This window comes from Silene latifolia, chromosome 7 (genome assembly GCF_048544455.1).
Source record: "Silene latifolia isolate original U9 population chromosome 7, ASM4854445v1, whole genome shotgun sequence".
NCBI lineage: Eukaryota > Viridiplantae > Streptophyta > Magnoliopsida > Caryophyllales > Caryophyllaceae > Silene > Silene latifolia.
In genome coordinates, this window is record NC_133532.1 from 6,843,144 (window position 1) to 6,860,532 (window position 17,389).

The window sequence follows — 17,389 nt, forward strand, 5'->3', positions numbered from 1 at the left end:
AGAGGAAGGGTAAGTTAGTTTATTGAAAAAACAGTAGTTGATTTCGCATATTTAATGAAAATATGATGATAATTGCTATGTTTTGATTGTTTGTTGCAGGTACCACAAGGATTTGGCATCCTATTTGATAATCAAGGAAACACTTTTATCGATGTGAGTTGATTTTAAACTCAATCTGTTAATTTACAAATGTAGGATTTGACTGCATGAGCTTTGATGTTTACTGATATGCGCCCATTTACAGCCTCCTAGGAACATGCGTTCTATTCACCAACAAGAGGCAACAACAAGCTACCCATCAACACAAGCTTCTGTCAACCAAAATGAATGAAGAAATCTAGTATTTTGATAATCAAGGCTGGTTGTAGTTGTATTTTGACAGTTGATGTCATTTTGAACCTGTTTATGTAATGGCAAACTCATGAAGCTTGATTGTAATGTAACCTAATTTGAATGCTTTTGGAAACTTTGGTTCATTTTGAACTTATTTATGTAATAGTAAGATGAATTGTGACAATTTGAATGCTTTTGGAAACTTATGCAATGGAAATTTCTGAAAAATAAGAAGCATTTCATTAAGAATCTAAGCTTGGAAGCCTTTTGTTACACTGCGTTTTTTTACATATTGAGCATCCAACATATTGCAAAAAAACACCAAGATAAGACTAATCCTATCAGAGCACTCTTCTCCCCCCTACTATGCTTTTTTACTTCAATTTTCAATTGTAACACTTATTCTTCAATTTATCCTTCTTCATCTTCATTTTCTTCAGTTCTTCTTCAAGACAGTTTTGATGAAAATGACTACCATCTGATGACACCTCCTTCATCAATGCAAAAAATCCGCATTTATTATGCTACAATAATCCATGAACCAAAATCAAATTAGTTTCTTAAATCGATTTAGGGTTTACATTAAATTAGGGTTTTCAAAATCAAATTAGTTTTTAAATCAAATTATTTCACTTACTGGCCATAAGGGACATCCATAGAACATCCTTCCTGCATTTGCTCCCTTGCTTACAGTGCGTATGACTGCCTTCAAATTGTGATGGCATCTCACCTCGGTTGAGCAATTAGAAGACCATGAATTTGAGGAGGATCCACAATTCATTTGAAAAGAGTGAAATAGAAGAAATAAAGAAGAAGAATTAAAGAAGAAGAACACAGGAGTAGAAAAAAAAAAAGAAGAAGAATAAGAAGAAGAAGTAAGGACCGTTGAAGAAGAAGAAGATATAAGAAGAAGAAAGAATCTGGGCCCCACTTGTTGTTTTACCGGAAACAACAAGTGAAAATTAGACCAAGTTTAGGCAATTACAAGTGGGTCAATACTTGGGTTTATTGTGGGATTAAACATAATGTGGATTAACAGTGAAATACGGCTAATAGGTTGGATTATTCCCATTAATTTTTCCTATATTTTATGAACGGAAATACTATAACAGAATAATTCCTTAAAAATTTTGATCTCCGAATCAATCAAGCAAAAATAAAGAGAAAACTAGACCACCTACAATATAACCTTATTATTAATGGACCCGTCTTCTAAGATCTTGAATGTAATTTCCCCATCAACAACAACAAATCTCATTGAAGACGGACGATTGTGACGGATACCATTTTCTCTCACAAATGACCCTTGAGAGGTGAGTGGGGAAGCACATGGGAGGTGCCCCACCTTGTCCCCTCTCCCTTTTTGTGAGAGGTCTTCAGCTTGTGACGGGATTAGCCCGTCACAAGCAAGACGCTTTGCATCAACAAACTCGTTTCGCAAACTGAATTCCTTTAACCTTGTAACTTATTCAAGACGATAAATTAACAAGACATAGGAGGAAGAACGTTGGATTTATAACCACGACCCTCCTCCTCCTGATCCAAACCCGACCCAAAAACACCAGATGTAAACGCCAAAAACCCTAGTGCGTGACCCGCCACCGCAACGATAAAAACACCCACATTAAACGACATAACAACCAACATAACAAAATACGCGAGACACATGCGTATAGCATGAAGAACCGTCAATAACACCCCCGCAACAACTTTATTGTCCGTCACCCGATTAACCACCCTAGTAGGTGAGATCCACTCGACTAAAAAAGCGAGTAGGAACACGAAGAAAAGCGATAGCACACGTACATGCCCGTACTACTGCCCGGCCAACCCGTAAACAAGATTTCCGCTTCATTTCCCCAATAAAAACTCATGTGCATCATCATCATCATCTTATGTTTACGTGGCATGGGCATGGATGATATATTGGGTGATCAATGGCTCCATTGATTCATGAGTTTTACAAATGGGAAGGGAAACAGTTGCATAGTCGGTTAATTAGAAGTGGGTTTTGTTCGGATTTGTTTGTCTCGACGTCGATGGTGGATATGTATGCTAAAGTGTGTGATATGGGGTCTGCACGGAAGCTGTTTGATGAAAATTTATACATACATGAAATCGATTTTTCTTACGAGAAAGGCATATAACTTCTAAGATATGTACGATATTACATGATGAATTTAGGGAATTGGTTGTTTGTGTTATCTTTTGACAAGCTAGCACATATTTTGATAACGGCAAAAACTAAATTGCTTGACGGAGTGAAATGAGTCCCTAAACTATAAAATATAAACGCTCGGGTCCTTGTTGGAAAAAAAACCCAAAGTTGGGTCCCCAATCTTACCCTTTACTCCAAAATCAAATATGTATAAAACAAAACTTAAAACATAAATATCGACAGAGTATAAGGGAGAACGAAGGGTAAGGTTTAGGTGAACTTAAAGTAAATCAATCTCAAAAAAAAAAAAAAAAAAAAAAAATTAGTGGAAAAAGATGGAATTACAGACGACGACGCAACCACAGGTATGTACTATGATATTACTCTTAGATAATCTGAAAAAACAACCCTAATTTATGATTGGTAAGTTTGATAATTGGGGTTAGTTTTCAGATGAAAATTTATACATACATAGAAAAGCGCTTAATTCTTCATCGATTGGTGTTATTAAACCGCATAGATAGAAAACCCTTTATTTCATTAACCCTAATTTAAACAATCAGAGCAGCCAAATTTGATGATTGGTAAGTTTGATAATTGGGGCTATGTTTCAGACTGTATACACAGAAAAGCCGTTTATAGGGAGTGAAGATGATGAAAAGTTTGATCCGCTTTATGAACAATTTTACGGTCAGCCATTTCTTCACTATCTGCGTAGTCGGTATATTCCCTATTCTATTCCTGCCTATTTCAAGGTCAGTCCAATCCCCCCTTCTTTTTTTGAATTGTTAAACATCAGATAATTAATTGTTTTTTATTATTGATTATCTACTTGTTAATTAATAGCGTGATCATCCATGTGATCATTTGCTTATGGACATTCTGGGCAACTTGCATCTTCCACCTCCACTAGAAGACGAGGCTGAGTATGTTGAAGAACAACTTATTAAATCACTAACGAAAGAGGTTGTGACTGAATTAATCTGGAAAGATACGCGCTCGATGACATATACATGGAACCGTAAAGATTTGAAACATCTCTATACCGCCATGATCGAATCAGCCGCTCATCTCGTTTATTTTCTTCATCCCCGGGATGAGTTATATAGGATGGGTCGTTGTCCTGACTTGCAATACGAGTTAGATCAGCTCTGGGCCAAACTTCGAGAAGAGGTTTTACTTTTTTTTATATAATCTTTTTTATATGATGCAAGGTTAACTAATTCGCTCGACCCCTCCGAATTGCGAATTAATTCACAATTCGCTTTCCTCTTAATTCGTTCCAATTCGTTTTTAATTCGCTCAGATGAGCGAATTATATGATTTTGCTAAAAACCAAAAAAAATAAGAAAAAAATAAAGTATATGCAATACCTGATTCACTATTGTAGATTTAGCTTTAGTTTGATTTTGATTTCGGACCTAGAGTATGATTTTTCTTTAGCTTTGATGATGTAAAAGGATAATTGTGAATTTGTGATGGAGGGTGATGATGGAGGTTCAAGGAGGGAGATGAGTTCGCCATTGATGAAGAAATGAAGAAGCAGTAGATATTTTTGGTTTTGTCGAAGAAGAGTGCTTTTTAATTTCTCTATGGCCTTTAGATATTCTTCCCCGATATTTTAATAAGTGTTTTGTCCATGAGTTCCTCCTCGGAAATTGTGTTTTTTGAGTTCCTAATGGAGCTTTTTTGTTTAAAAATTCAAATACAGCTATACATTTTTTTAATTATGTGAATGTGAATTGAGAATTGCTCATTACGAGAAATTTATTAGTTACATCATTTTTAAAACTAAATACAATCAAATTTAAAGTTCAAAAATTTTCACAATACAATTTGTTTGAGACCAGTCGGTTTTTAAAATTCTAAAATAATATTTTTCTAAAATTAATTTTTATTTTTATTTTATTCATTTTATACATTAGGTGAATCGATTCGAATTAGCGAATTATGATTGCTAAAGACGAATCGGATTCGACGAATTATCAAATTATATAGTAATAGAATTAGTCAGCGAATTGAATTCGCTAAATTGAGCGAATCGCGAATTAGAATTTTACGAAAGTGAATCGACCGAATTATGAATCCGGTACCTGATATGATGTCATTTCTTGAATGCAAGGCCGCCCTCTTGATGCAGTGGGCATTAGTTGTCGAACTAACATCGACAAACAACTACCACTTGGTTACGGAGGAATTTATTGCTGACATGCTCTTTGTAAGTCTCTTCAATTTTGCCACTTTATGTTGTTCGATTCATGATTTAATATGGAGTCTATCTAACCGGTTAATGTTATTTCGTACAGGACTACCCCTTCTCCACACGTTCTAGACAAAAAAGTCTTTTCTTACCCATTTTTCCGGTATGTGTTTGTGAAATATTTTGTTCTTCTTTCTTCTCCTATCATTTGTATTTAAAAGAATACAAATGTATTATCTTTGCTTATGAATTCTTCTTTTTACTCTCTAGGTTGTTGCGGAAAAGGATAAGGTAATGCTGTTGTTACCCTTCTGTTTTGTACCTTGTATTCATCTTTAATGACTATGTTTAAATTTTTTATTTGTTTACTTTTGTGTATGTAGGATAAACTTTATAAGGACATTGCCGAGGTAGTCAAAGACTTGGAACAACCTCCGTTAAAGGTAGAATTCTTTTATCATTATGGATCAGTTATTTATCATGACTAGATGATTAAGTGTTCATTAAAACAAATTAGGATTACTTCATATGAATAATCCATACTAATACCCATCTTCTCAAAATAATCCGAACTATGTTTTAACCTAAAACAAACTCAACTTTTAACACTCTCTTCTCAAAACACACTAACTTAATCTTGACCCGCTACATCAAGTTAGGATGACCTGTTGTATCAAAATAGCTTCTCCCACCCGTCTATACTGCTTCCCCCACAAAACTACAACCACCACCATAATTCCTCACCCATTTCGCCATCACAATCCACCGTACATCATCCCTACCCTAACATGACCACCACCACTGTCACCCATACGGCAGAGCCTCTGCCACCATCGAACCACCACCCTCAGCCCCTTTTCCGCGCCGTCATCATCGAATAATCACACTCCATGTGCACCATCATCGAATCTCCCACCCCCCCTTTTGTTTTTCATTGCCTCTTGCAGCGCCATCACCCTCACCCTCACCGCCACTCCTACGCACGTCACCCTAGCCAACGCACCATCGACTCTAAAGTCTAAACACTAATACTGAAGCTAAAACTAAAGATGCAAAAAAAAAAAAAAACGCAATATCTTGACCCAGTGTGTTTGGTTGACAATTAGAGGGAAAGGGAATTATTAACCTAAAAGCCAACATCCACCACCATTACCCACCACCTACCACCATTAGCTACACCGGCACCACCACAAGTAGCGGCGTCGGTGATCTTCCTCACGGTACCCCACGGCGAACCTCCTCACCGCGCCTCACGCGCTCAATAAACACCACAATCCCGACCCCAAACACCTTATTCATTCTAAAAAATCCACCACAACCCTTCGAAAACCCCTCCCCCTCCCTTTAAAACACCAGATATGGTGTGGCCGGCGTCGGGCGGTTGCAGTGGTGTGGCCGAGGAAGGTGTTGGTGGTGGTTGGTGGGGTGGGAGAGTTATTGAAGGTGTTGGTGTAGTGTTTAGTGGTTGAGGATATGGGGTAGCGTGGACAGGCGGCGTCGCTGGTGGCGGTTGTGTCGGTGTGGTGGGTGTAGGATGTAGGTGGCAGTGGTTGACGGTGTGGGAGGGTGTGGTGGGTGTTGGTGGGAGTGGTGGAAATAGGGAGTAGGAGGAAGAAGGGGTTATGGGGTTATGGGCTTACCCGGGGGGATGAGTATGAATAAGAATGGTTTTGGAGGTAGGGGGTATGGGTTACCTTTTCTATGTGACAAACAAACAACAACAAAAGGAATCAACCATTTTTATTCTCTTTCCCTTTCCTTATTCCCCCGAACCAAACACCCCCTTATTTTTTTCTCAAATCTTTACCTACTCCTACATACAATTTCTGAATAATTCTCAAAAGAAGTACTCATATTTTTTTCTCAAATCTTTACCAATTGCTTACTGGCTACTGGTACATACAATGTCTCAACTTTAATGGATTTATTATGTCTAATTAACCCTCCTCCTGCTTCAACATCACAGCTATAATATTCATCATCAAATATTATCAAATCCATCATCCATGATTTTTTGGGGTAAATTTTTCTGGGCAAATACTACCAAGTCAAGCACAGTACATGAATCTTGTGCATAATGGTAAAATTTAGCAGGAACCCAGATGATAATTATAAGAAAATTGAAGCGAGAATAGTAGTTGCAGATTTGTATTGCTTTGATGAACTCAATTGATACGGTTTTTTTGGTTTATGGGGTCAACTTAGCGTGGAAGAAAATGATGGTAAATAACTTGTGTAACCAAGAAACTAGTACGGACTCTCGATCTTACAGGTAATTCGCTTTTGCTCTACCATCCATGGTAAGCAGCATGAAATCGTGTGATTGGTGAGGATGTTGGTGGTGCCGTTAGTGGTTGATTGTGGCCGATGGTTTGACGTTTGAGTAAGTGGGAGTGGAAGGTAAATAATTAAGGGAGAGGGAGTGTGTTAACTAAAAAAAACAAAAATAAAAAATAAAGGTACGTTAATTGGCTAAACAGGTAGCCAATTAGTCAGATTGTTACGAGAAGGGGGAGGTAGTAGTATGGTTTATTGTGAGTTAAAATAAAGTTTGGATTATTATGGGAAGACGGCCTATAGTTTGGATTATTCAATGAATTAACCCAACAAATTATTATTATTATTTTGCTAACACTTTGTAAATTCTCTTCTTGTACAGCCTGATGAATATACACATTGGATGATGACGTTTCTCAGAGGAAACGCTTTCGATGTTGAGTTAAATATCCTGAGTAAAATTATGGATGATAGAAACAAATTGCCTATATGCTTCCATGAACCTCTCTACTCGTTGCTCCATCAACTGCTGAATACCGCTAAGATCAGGGTATGTCTTCTTGCTAATAAGTGTGATGCACCACTGCAAAAACCATATACCTCTTTAAACTCTTTTAGATGATATGTTCTATTCTTGTATTACAGTTGAAGCAAAAGCTGTTGAATGTGGTGCAGCCTTTGCTTGACATATGCCAGCCTGTGCATCATGAGACGTCTTGTGTAATAATTGAAATAGTCGAAGTTGCTGAGCTTCGTCGTATAGCTGCAGGGAATCGGTTTATTGGCCGGAGCCATCTAATTTGGGCCTTCTATAAATTGGGATATGGTAAGAATACTAATGCTCTTATACAATTGGCCAACTAGCTTGACCCTTAGTTTGTTCGATATTTTTCCATTTAGTAATTTCGTTTTGTACACACAGCACTCCCTCTTCAAATCAGGAGATCCGTACAGCTTGACACCCCAGATGAAAGCCATCCACCTTACCATATTTATATGGCTGCGGCAAAGTTGGCCGTTATGTCAGGTATGTTCCCTGCCTTCATTGTTTAAGCCATCCACCTTACCATATTTAAGCACCTCAGTAAATTGAAATCCGTCTCATTTCATAAACCAAAAGTTCCCAATACTTTTCCGCTATTTCCGATCTAAAACACCATGACCCATAAACTCGGTTAATGAGTATTTGTATTTTCTGAATTTTGGGTTTTGGAATTTGTTGTGTTGTTTTTAATATGAGAATGAAGATGAGGTATATGTTGGATTATTCCCATAAAATAATCCATGTTATCTTTCGTCTACAGGGGACAAGTGTGCCAAACTTTTGCACTTTATTTTTGCCGTCATTCACTCGAAAGATATTGGCTTTGATGGGCAGGGGATAACTAATTTATATCTAGATTTCGAATTATTCGAGAAAGGTATGCAACTTTCGATTCTAGATGCTGCTTTTCCATAATTTAAGAAAGCCTTGTGATAATTTTTATTGTTTTGCATACGTAGCTTGTGAGGAAATGGAGAATGAAATTGAGCCCAAACATACTGTAACTGTGAGGCCTTGTCGCGTTGTTGACGCTATCATCCAAGACACAAGGGAACGGTATAATATTTGATAATTCAAGGGATGATATGCTTGATAAAGAGGATTCGGAGAATAGCAAATCATAAGGTGAGGATTCGGAGAATAGCAAATCATAAGGTGACATGGAGTTCGAGATTTGTCGAAATTATAATAGATTTATGATAAAATATGTCTTATTAAATATTCGAAGGAGCTTTCGTGTGTATTGTTGTTATCAATAATGTACTCTAATGGATTAGATCGTTTTTAAGTATATATATACGCTTATAACTTAACTCGCTACTTAAGTTCCGAACTTGTCGACTGTAAAATTAATTTTAAGTCCCATAAAAGATCTTACTTGTAAACGACCGGATTCGAAATTGGTTTTATAGTAAACTAACTTCTGGCACAAGAATTTGTTGTAACAAGAATTCAAACCCAAGGCCTATTATTCACTATATACCTTCATCTTAACCATTACTAAGGTATAAGTAGTTGAAATGTCCCGATAAAGCCCTAATTTAGACTAGAACCTTTGAAACGGAAAGGTAATGGAGCAATTCAAAAGAACGGAAATCAAAGCGTTCCTCAAACAGGTTCGTAGTTGTTTAAATTGTTAATGGATTGATCATTAATGAACTTGAAAATAAATTTTTGAATCGCGTAAGCTCGTGACTTGCTTTATTAGCATTATTATGGGCATGTTTGGACTTGCTTTCAAAAAACTGTTTTTGCTTTTAGAAATGAGCTTTTTAATGAGTTACTTCTCGATAAAATTGTTGGTGTTTGGCCTAACATATTACAAAAAAATGATTTCTCAACAAAACTTTTTACATAAACGGGTGAAAAATGAAAATTTTTGTTGAAAGTATATCAAGATGGGTCTCGATTTGTAGAGAATGAAAAAATATGAATGAATAAGTATTAATTTTATTCTTTTTTGACATGTTTACCGCATACAATTTGTCATTTATGTATTAAAAATCTTTAAGATAAATAAAAGTAAAAGCTGGAAGCACCAAATTGGTGCTTCTACTTGTGGCTCTCAAAATTGGCTTTTGTGCTTAAAAGAAGTTGTTTTAGCTTATTCAAAATTGATTGTTTGGCCTAGTTTGTACTTATTTAGTGAAAAAAACACTTCTAAAAGTCGGGCCAAACAGCACCTATATTTGATAACTTCAATAGAATAACACCCTACATCGCCAATTCAATATTTAGGGAAAATTCACATATATTTTATGAACGAAAATACTGTAACCAAATACTTCCTTACAAATTTTAATCTCCGAATCAATCAACCAAATAGAAATAGAAAACTAGACAACCTACAATTTGGTATGGTGACATTGTGGACCCATCTTGAATGTAATTTCTCAATCAACAACTCGGTTCGCAAACTAAATTCCTTTAACCTTGTAACTTATTCAAGACGATAAATCAACAAGACATAGGAGGAAGAACTTTGGATTTATAACCACGACCCTCCTCCTCCTGATCCAAACCCGACCCAAAAACCCCAGATGTAAACGCCAAAAACCCTAGCGCGTGACCCACCACCGCAACAATAAAAATCCCTACATTAAACGACATAACAGCCAACATAACAAAATACGCGAGACCCATGCGTATCGCATGAAGAACAGTCAATAACACTCCCGCAACAACGTTATTGTCCGTCACCCGATTAACCACCCTAGTGCGTGAGATCCACTCGACTAAAAACGCGAGTAGGAACACGAAAAATAGTGATAGCACGTACATGCCCGTACTACTGCCCGGCCAACCCGTAAACAAGATTTCCGCTTCATTTCCCCAATAAAAACTCATGTGCATCATCATCCTATGTTTACGTGGCATGCCCATTGATGATGATGACGACGATGGTGGCGAAGCCGCCATGCCGTGACCATTGCCATGATCCATCATTCCATCCATTTGATATTTTTGACAAATGTCGCGATTCTAATGAATACGATATTATAAAAAAAATGTGATCGTTTTTTTATATTTTGATTTGAAGTGTTTGACAAGAAGATTAAGATGGGTGTATATATATATGATATATAATTATATAAATGTAGTACAAGAAATTTATGGAAATTAATTACTATTAGTTTTATTTGTACTTGAAAAAATAAATAAATGTACTACGACTAGGTTGTAATTTGTGAAATTGTACTACACGTTTAGGGATAATACAATTCTGTTGATAAGTTTGTTGGTTTGTTTTTAACGTTTACAAATTCTTAAGCACGGAGATATTCGTTTTATAGTTAAAATGAATCACTTGTATATATAGATAAAGAAAAAAGAAAAATAAATATCTAGTGTTAATAAAATTTTAAATCTAAGTAATATAGTACTAATATATACTTGACACGTTTTAAATAACTCCGTCTTGAGGGAAACTAACTATTTAATTTTTAGGTTGCATGAAACAATAAGTCTTATAGACGGTCTGAAATAAGACGGACCAAATGTCACCATTGTTTTATAGAATGTTACCATTTAATGATGGTTCTGAACTAAAGTTGTCACGTTTTACCCTGAAAATAATGGTAACATTTTATCTAAAAATAGTAACATTTTATCATAAAAAGGCTATATTTGGTCCCGTGTTATTTCAGACGAAAAATAGCCCGTCTGAAATAAGAATTTGCGTAGACGAAAATTGTGGGCGTTAAATTAGCAGCCATAGAGTTTATGTGCAAAATGTCCACAATATACGGCCATGGAAGTTTGGCATGCAATATGTGCACCTTAATACAAGTAATATGGTTTTAACTTCTAACTGAACCGCGAATACGTGAATATATTAGATTATTATAAGGCATTTGATGATTACTGATAAGCGTTTTTATCTCTTAAATTAGTGGTGGCGGGTTTTATCCGTAACACTTACGAAAAAATAAAATCTTAATTCAGGAGAATTTAATGTAATCGACTAATCGATACTGGAAAATGAGATCGTCTCGATCTCCTAGAGCATGTAGGTACGGTAGTATACTCCTAAGTCCTAAACACCGTCACAAATAAACACACAGAGACGAACAAATCCTTTACAAATAAGAGACGGTTTTGTGAAAACTTTTCTTTCGGGTTTTAGTAAAAACTACGAATTAATTGTAGAAACTATTAATCATTTGTTGACGGGTTAATAACCAACGATTACAAAACAAGTGATCATCATATTCAAGTTCAATACAATGAGTGTGTAAGTAGTATGGTGTAAGCTATTGAGATGACCCGATAAAACCCTAATTTAATTTAGACCGAAACCTTTTGACGTAAATTTAATTAGTCAAAAGAACAGGCCTATAACTCTAAGTAGCTAAACGGGACAATATGAATATAGGTAGCTATTAGCTAGAGTTACTAACAAAAACAACAAGATTAGCGTTTGTCTAATTGATCACCAATAATGGACTCAAATTTTGAAATCACGCAAATTGAATGGAAAATCGAGAGTTTTTTTATTAGCGTAATTTATATTTAGGTAAAATTCACATATATTTTGTGTGCAACGGAATACTACTTTAACTCGTAATCAATCAATCAATCAATCAACCAGATAGAAATAGAACACTACACCATCTACAATATTGTATGGTGACGATAACCTTGAAATAAATGGACCGAACCGGACTCGTACAAACTTGATTGAAATTTCAAGAGGGGAGATTGTAGGCTATCGCGTACACTCGAGGGTTTATCCAATGCGCGTTAAAGGCAGCGGTTGCAGATTCCTCGTTACCAAAAAAAAAAAAAAAAAAAAAGAATATTGCAATCAATAACAATACATGAACAACTGGGATCGCAAATTCAAATCATTCACCCTTACTTGTAACTCATTCAACACGAATTAATTAACAAGTCAAAGGAGGAAGAACCGAGGGTTTATAACCCCGGTCCTCCTCCTCCTGATCCAAACCCGACCCAAAAGCCCCAGACGTAAACACCAAAAACCCTAGCGCGTGACCCACCACCGCGACAATAAAAACACCCACATTAAACGACATAACAGCCAACATAACAAAATACGCGAGACACATGCGTATCGCATGAAGAACAGTCAATAACACCCCCGCAACAACTTTATTGTCCGTCACCCGATTAACCACCCTAGTGCGTGAAATCCACTCGACTAAAAAAGCGAGTAGGAACACGACGAAAAGTGAAAGCACGTACATGCCCGTACTACTGCCCGGCCAGCCCGTAAACAAGATTTCCGCTTCATGTCCCCAATAAAAACTCATGTGCATCATCATCATACTATGTTTAGGTTGCATGCCCATAGATGATGGTGATGGTGGTGAAGCCATGCCGTGGCCATTGCCATGATCCATCATTCCATCCATACGATATTTTTGACAAATGTCGCGATTCTAATGAATACGATAATATCAACTCCGTATCGATTATCGAACAATTGATATGGTTCTTTTTATTTTGGATGTGTTTATTGTGGAAATATAATGAGGGTGTATATATATTATTTATAATTGGATAAATGTATGTAGTACAAGGAATTTATGAAAATTAATTTATTATGGAGGTTGTATTTGTGGAAAAATGTTGTACTACACATTTTGTGAATTGTGATAGTACAGTTTTAATGATCATATACTTCATGGAGGTGTATTAAATGCTAGGTGACCTATTTTAGAAAGAAATTGTCAGCAATAAATTATTAGTAGAATTATTTTGCAAAATGTCAACAAATTGTCCGGCCATGGAGGTTTGACATGCAACTATGTGCACCCTAATTAGATGTATTTTGGCGTAAAGAGTCACAAAGTCGATTTTAATGTTGATGGAATTTGAATTCAGGTTATGACTTATGAGCATCATCTCTTGTGGCTTTACTAACTAAGTTAATACATCTGGAGTTTGAATGTAATAGGACATAAGGTATTTATTCCGTAAAGGCGTTCTAATATCAAGGGTAGGGGATTTCGAACTTAGGACCTATTGTCCACTATACTTTTATCATAATCACTCAATTAAGACCGGTACTTCTTTGGTATAAAGCATTTATTTAGTGACACGGTATTACTCCATTTTATTTTATTTTGGTCTAAAGGAGGGTGTCCACCGTTAATAGTGTATAATCCTCTCGTCGTGGGTGCTCTCGGTCACGAAGAGATAAACGGCTGGCTAAAGAGTTTGCTCCATTCTCATGGTCAGAGATCGAACCCGTGGCCTCATGGTTAAGGGATGAGGTGAGCAACCACCACACCAAACCCATTTGGCTACGCTATTACTCCATTTGTCCCGATTATTTGTTTTTCTACTCTATTTTGGAGTGTCTTATTTATTTGTTTACATTTCTATATTAGGAATGTTTTTCTATTGTCAATTTAATCATCCATAAGCATTATGGTCACTTGTTAACAACCACCACAACTCCACAAGTGATCATCTCCCCTCTCCCTATGTTTTGTATTAAAATCAAAGGTAAACAAATGACTCCGACAAATGCACTACTTCTTAAATTAGCGGTGAGGGCTTTAGAGATTTAGTGCGTGAGTCCAGATACTTAACGAAAAAACTAAACTTGAGAGAAGTTTATCCATTAATAAGTACTCGACAAATATTGCAAATAAGACCGTCTCATCAAGAGCCTCTAAGTAAAGTATACTCCAAATTAACAATATAAATAAACACAAATTTGTGAATGGGTCAACATATAAGGAGTTTTTATAATTATTTTAAGGATGTATATATCATCATTTATTAATATAATAGTTGGAGAATTATTATTTATGAAGATGGATAGAGTTGACTAACAAGATCTCAAAGAAGGCATGAATATTGCTGTTGCAGAACATTGACAGGTTTTTTCATTGTCAACGCTATTATCGGTTTTGGCCCGTTTTACAAACACGTCACAAACAATCTGTTCCGGACCTTATGGGCTAGTCGCAAGCCTGGCCCAAAATTATACGCATTTGATCCATATAACTGGGCTGTAGCAGTAAAATGTGTATCAACAACTACTATACAAGTCCTAGAGGTGGCAATCGGGTAAGTTGGGTTGGGTTAGGTCGGGTCGGATCATAACGGGTTTGGGACATATCGGGTCAGCCTCCACTTTTGAGTCAATTCGGGTCATTTCGGGTCAGTTTTGGGTTGTAATATTCTCGGATTTTATAGGGTCGTGTTTGCTCGGGTCGGGTCGGACTTGTCAACTCTAGCTAGAGGTGTGCATTGGGCTGGGTCGGGCGGGCTGGGGGCCAACAGTCCAACTACGGCATGGGTGGTGGACTGGGCTATACTGGGTCGGGTCAGTGCTGGGTTGGTTTCGTCCAGCTTGAGCCCAACCCACTTAGCAGCAGCTCGGGCCGGACCACTGTTGTTAGAAAGACTTTGATTTCATCACAAATCAATTATAAATTCGACATATCTCGAACTCAAGTTGTTAGATCAATTCACTCTAACAACATTATCACTCAAAATTGTCAAACAAAATCAATAAGGTGGTCCATTTACAAAATTAATATCCCAAATTCCTAAATAAAAAGAGAAATAATATCTACATTCTCCTTTCAACCTTCTCTTCTACCTTCTCCTCTCACAACCGATTAAAATATCGTTTATTTTGCTTCTTCTACTTGTCTTGTGACCCCACCCGATATATATTAATTGTGAGAGAGCGAAGGGAAAAGGTTGAAGAGAAGGTCGAAAAGAGAAAGTTGGTAGCACCCCTCAAATAAAAATACTCTAAAAGATTCTTCATTAACTCCTTTGGACTATGGACCATATAAGACCCTATGAGGTCACCATTATAAGCCTTAAAACGTGAAAATGTAATAAGCCTAGGCTATAAACGTACGTAGAACTAGGTATACCAAAAACTCTTGCGTAAATAAATGAAATGAAAATGTACTCTGACCAAACGCATTGTTTAACTGTTTTTTATCAGTCTGTAACTATCTGTTATCTGATAGTAGTATCTTTCAATTTTTTACCCTTCATTTTTCACCAACAAAATCAATTTTTACATTAAGGAATCATTCGACTTGTGTTGCTCAAATTTCACTATAAGACAATGTGTACAATGTATATCACATGACCATACCCATGCTACATGCAATTTGACAAAATACCTACCCTTGTTTTTTGTTCATGATTGACAAGTAAACTCGCAACCGTTATTTTAGATATGCACTGAATTGGGTAAATCTCCGAGTATATTAGGTTAATCACTATTTTTACTGGGATGACAAACTCGAAGTCTAATAAGATATAAATCTTAGATCATAATAACTCCCACAAACTTGTTTTTGAAAGGATTTGAACCTGAGACCCTTCTAATTTCACTTAATTTAGCCATTTAAGGAATTCGTTTTACGATAATTTCGTAGTATTAGAAAGGGCTTTGAAAAATTCGGGGGCATGACTGATCCCGTCTTCCTAGGGAAGCGGTTAAACGGAATTAAGCCCCTAGGGCAAGGTGAAATGTCGTCTGAAATATATGTATCCCTACGTCAATAATTAGATCGAATAACTGGTACTTTACAATACAGAACTCAAAGGTAATTAGTGCATTTAAAAGTATTGCTATTATCAAATGAAACAAAGGAATGATAAAGTGGGAGATTCGGCAATGCACAAACACGTGAATAAATCATTGATTGGAGAAACAATGGTGCATCTTTTTTTATATATTGTTCCAAGTATATCCCACTCAAACCCAAAGCAAAAGCCAAAAAAAAAATGTACCAAAAATATTCAAAGCTAAAAAGATTGTATTTTAAACTTTAAGCTTTTGCCCATTAATTTTTACCCTTATTGTAAATTTCTACTTTAATAACATTGTTTTAAAGTTTAATGGATTACAGTCATCCAACTTTTTAAAAGAACAAACTGTTGAACCATATCTTTTGTTACCAATCAGTCAAAAAGTATTTGATTTCTCATCATGAAATATTATTGGATCCTCTAACATAAAGTCGTTTATAGTAAGGAAAATGTTGATTGCACAAAAATCATGTGCACCGGCCTTAATATGGCTAAATTAATTATTGAAGAGTTAATCTAGTGGTTAAAAAAAATGTATACGAATATACGGTTAGGTCAGTGTTAAATTTTTCACGTGTAATTTAATTACACCTGTTTACTTAGAAGGTTAGTATAAACATTTGTTGAGGTGGTGTTGGAATAACTACTACCATGAAAGAACATATAAGTAACCCGGTGTAAAGAGGAAGCATTATGGGTGATAACGAGTCGAGGTGAGCATAGCACGAGTTTGAGGCTTTGAGCTGATCTGTTTTTTTTTTTTGGCAAGTGGCAAGGAAGGTTCCTACACAGCTTGTAATGCCCGCCTAGCGAGACGGTGGGCATCCCCGTTCGAAACCCTACAAACGTAGCTAAGACACAGACAATGAAAATAAGTAGATAAAGACCCAATATCATCCAGGATTCCTTTAATCTGATAATGTTGATCCTCCTTTCCAGCCCATTGAAGAATGAGTTGAACGCAATCGGAAGATATCTCCAGGTGAAGAATGCCACATCCTCTGGCCCAAAGAATAACCTCTTTTACCCCTAGGGTTTCCGCTTGAAGAGGTGATTCCGCTCGACACTTCAAGCTTCCTTCAAAACATCTCCCACCACCTTCCTGAACCGCAATCCATCCAATACCAGCCTTACCAGATTTATCCCAACTCGCATCAACCTTAACCCTCTCATTGTACAAGAGCCAAAGTTGCCCACTCCATAGATGGGTCTTCCTTCCTTAATCATAACAAGGTCATTCTCCAATTCCTGCTCAGTTTGACAAGATCCCATAGTTTTATCCTCTTTTCCATCATCATCCTCCTTCAGAGCTTTAAATACCAAAGATACCAAA

At 36.4% G+C, this 17,389-nt stretch overlaps 3 protein-coding genes across 3 annotated transcripts; 1 reads left to right on the top strand and 2 right to left on the bottom strand.

Moving 5' to 3' along the window:
- The first annotated feature begins 2,737 nt into the window (after nucleotides 1-2,737).
- Nucleotides 2,738-8,938, top strand: LOC141591549 (uncharacterized). Its single transcript, XM_074411927.1, has 12 exons — nucleotides 2,738-2,856; nucleotides 3,106-3,246; nucleotides 3,338-3,664; nucleotides 4,614-4,709; nucleotides 4,798-4,854; nucleotides 4,962-4,982; nucleotides 5,075-5,134; nucleotides 7,351-7,518; nucleotides 7,614-7,794; nucleotides 7,891-7,995; nucleotides 8,273-8,389; nucleotides 8,472-8,938. Exons 1-12 carry the CDS (start codon nucleotides 2,827-2,829, stop codon nucleotides 8,579-8,581), a joined length of 1,413 nt encoding a protein of 470 aa, XP_074268028.1. The 5' UTR covers nucleotides 2,738-2,826; the 3' UTR covers nucleotides 8,582-8,938.
- A 1,031-nt stretch (nucleotides 8,939-9,969) lies between these two features.
- Nucleotides 9,970-10,467, bottom strand: LOC141589641 (copper transporter 6-like). The gene has a single exon (XM_074410274.1). The coding sequence runs from the start codon at nucleotides 10,465-10,467 to the stop codon at nucleotides 9,970-9,972; it is 498 nt and encodes a 165-aa protein (XP_074266375.1).
- A 1,931-nt stretch (nucleotides 10,468-12,398) lies between these two features.
- Nucleotides 12,399-12,890, bottom strand: LOC141589642 (copper transporter 6-like). The gene has a single exon (XM_074410276.1). The coding sequence runs from the start codon at nucleotides 12,888-12,890 to the stop codon at nucleotides 12,399-12,401; it is 492 nt and encodes a 163-aa protein (XP_074266377.1).
- Nucleotides 12,891-17,389: the final 4,499 nt, after the last annotated feature.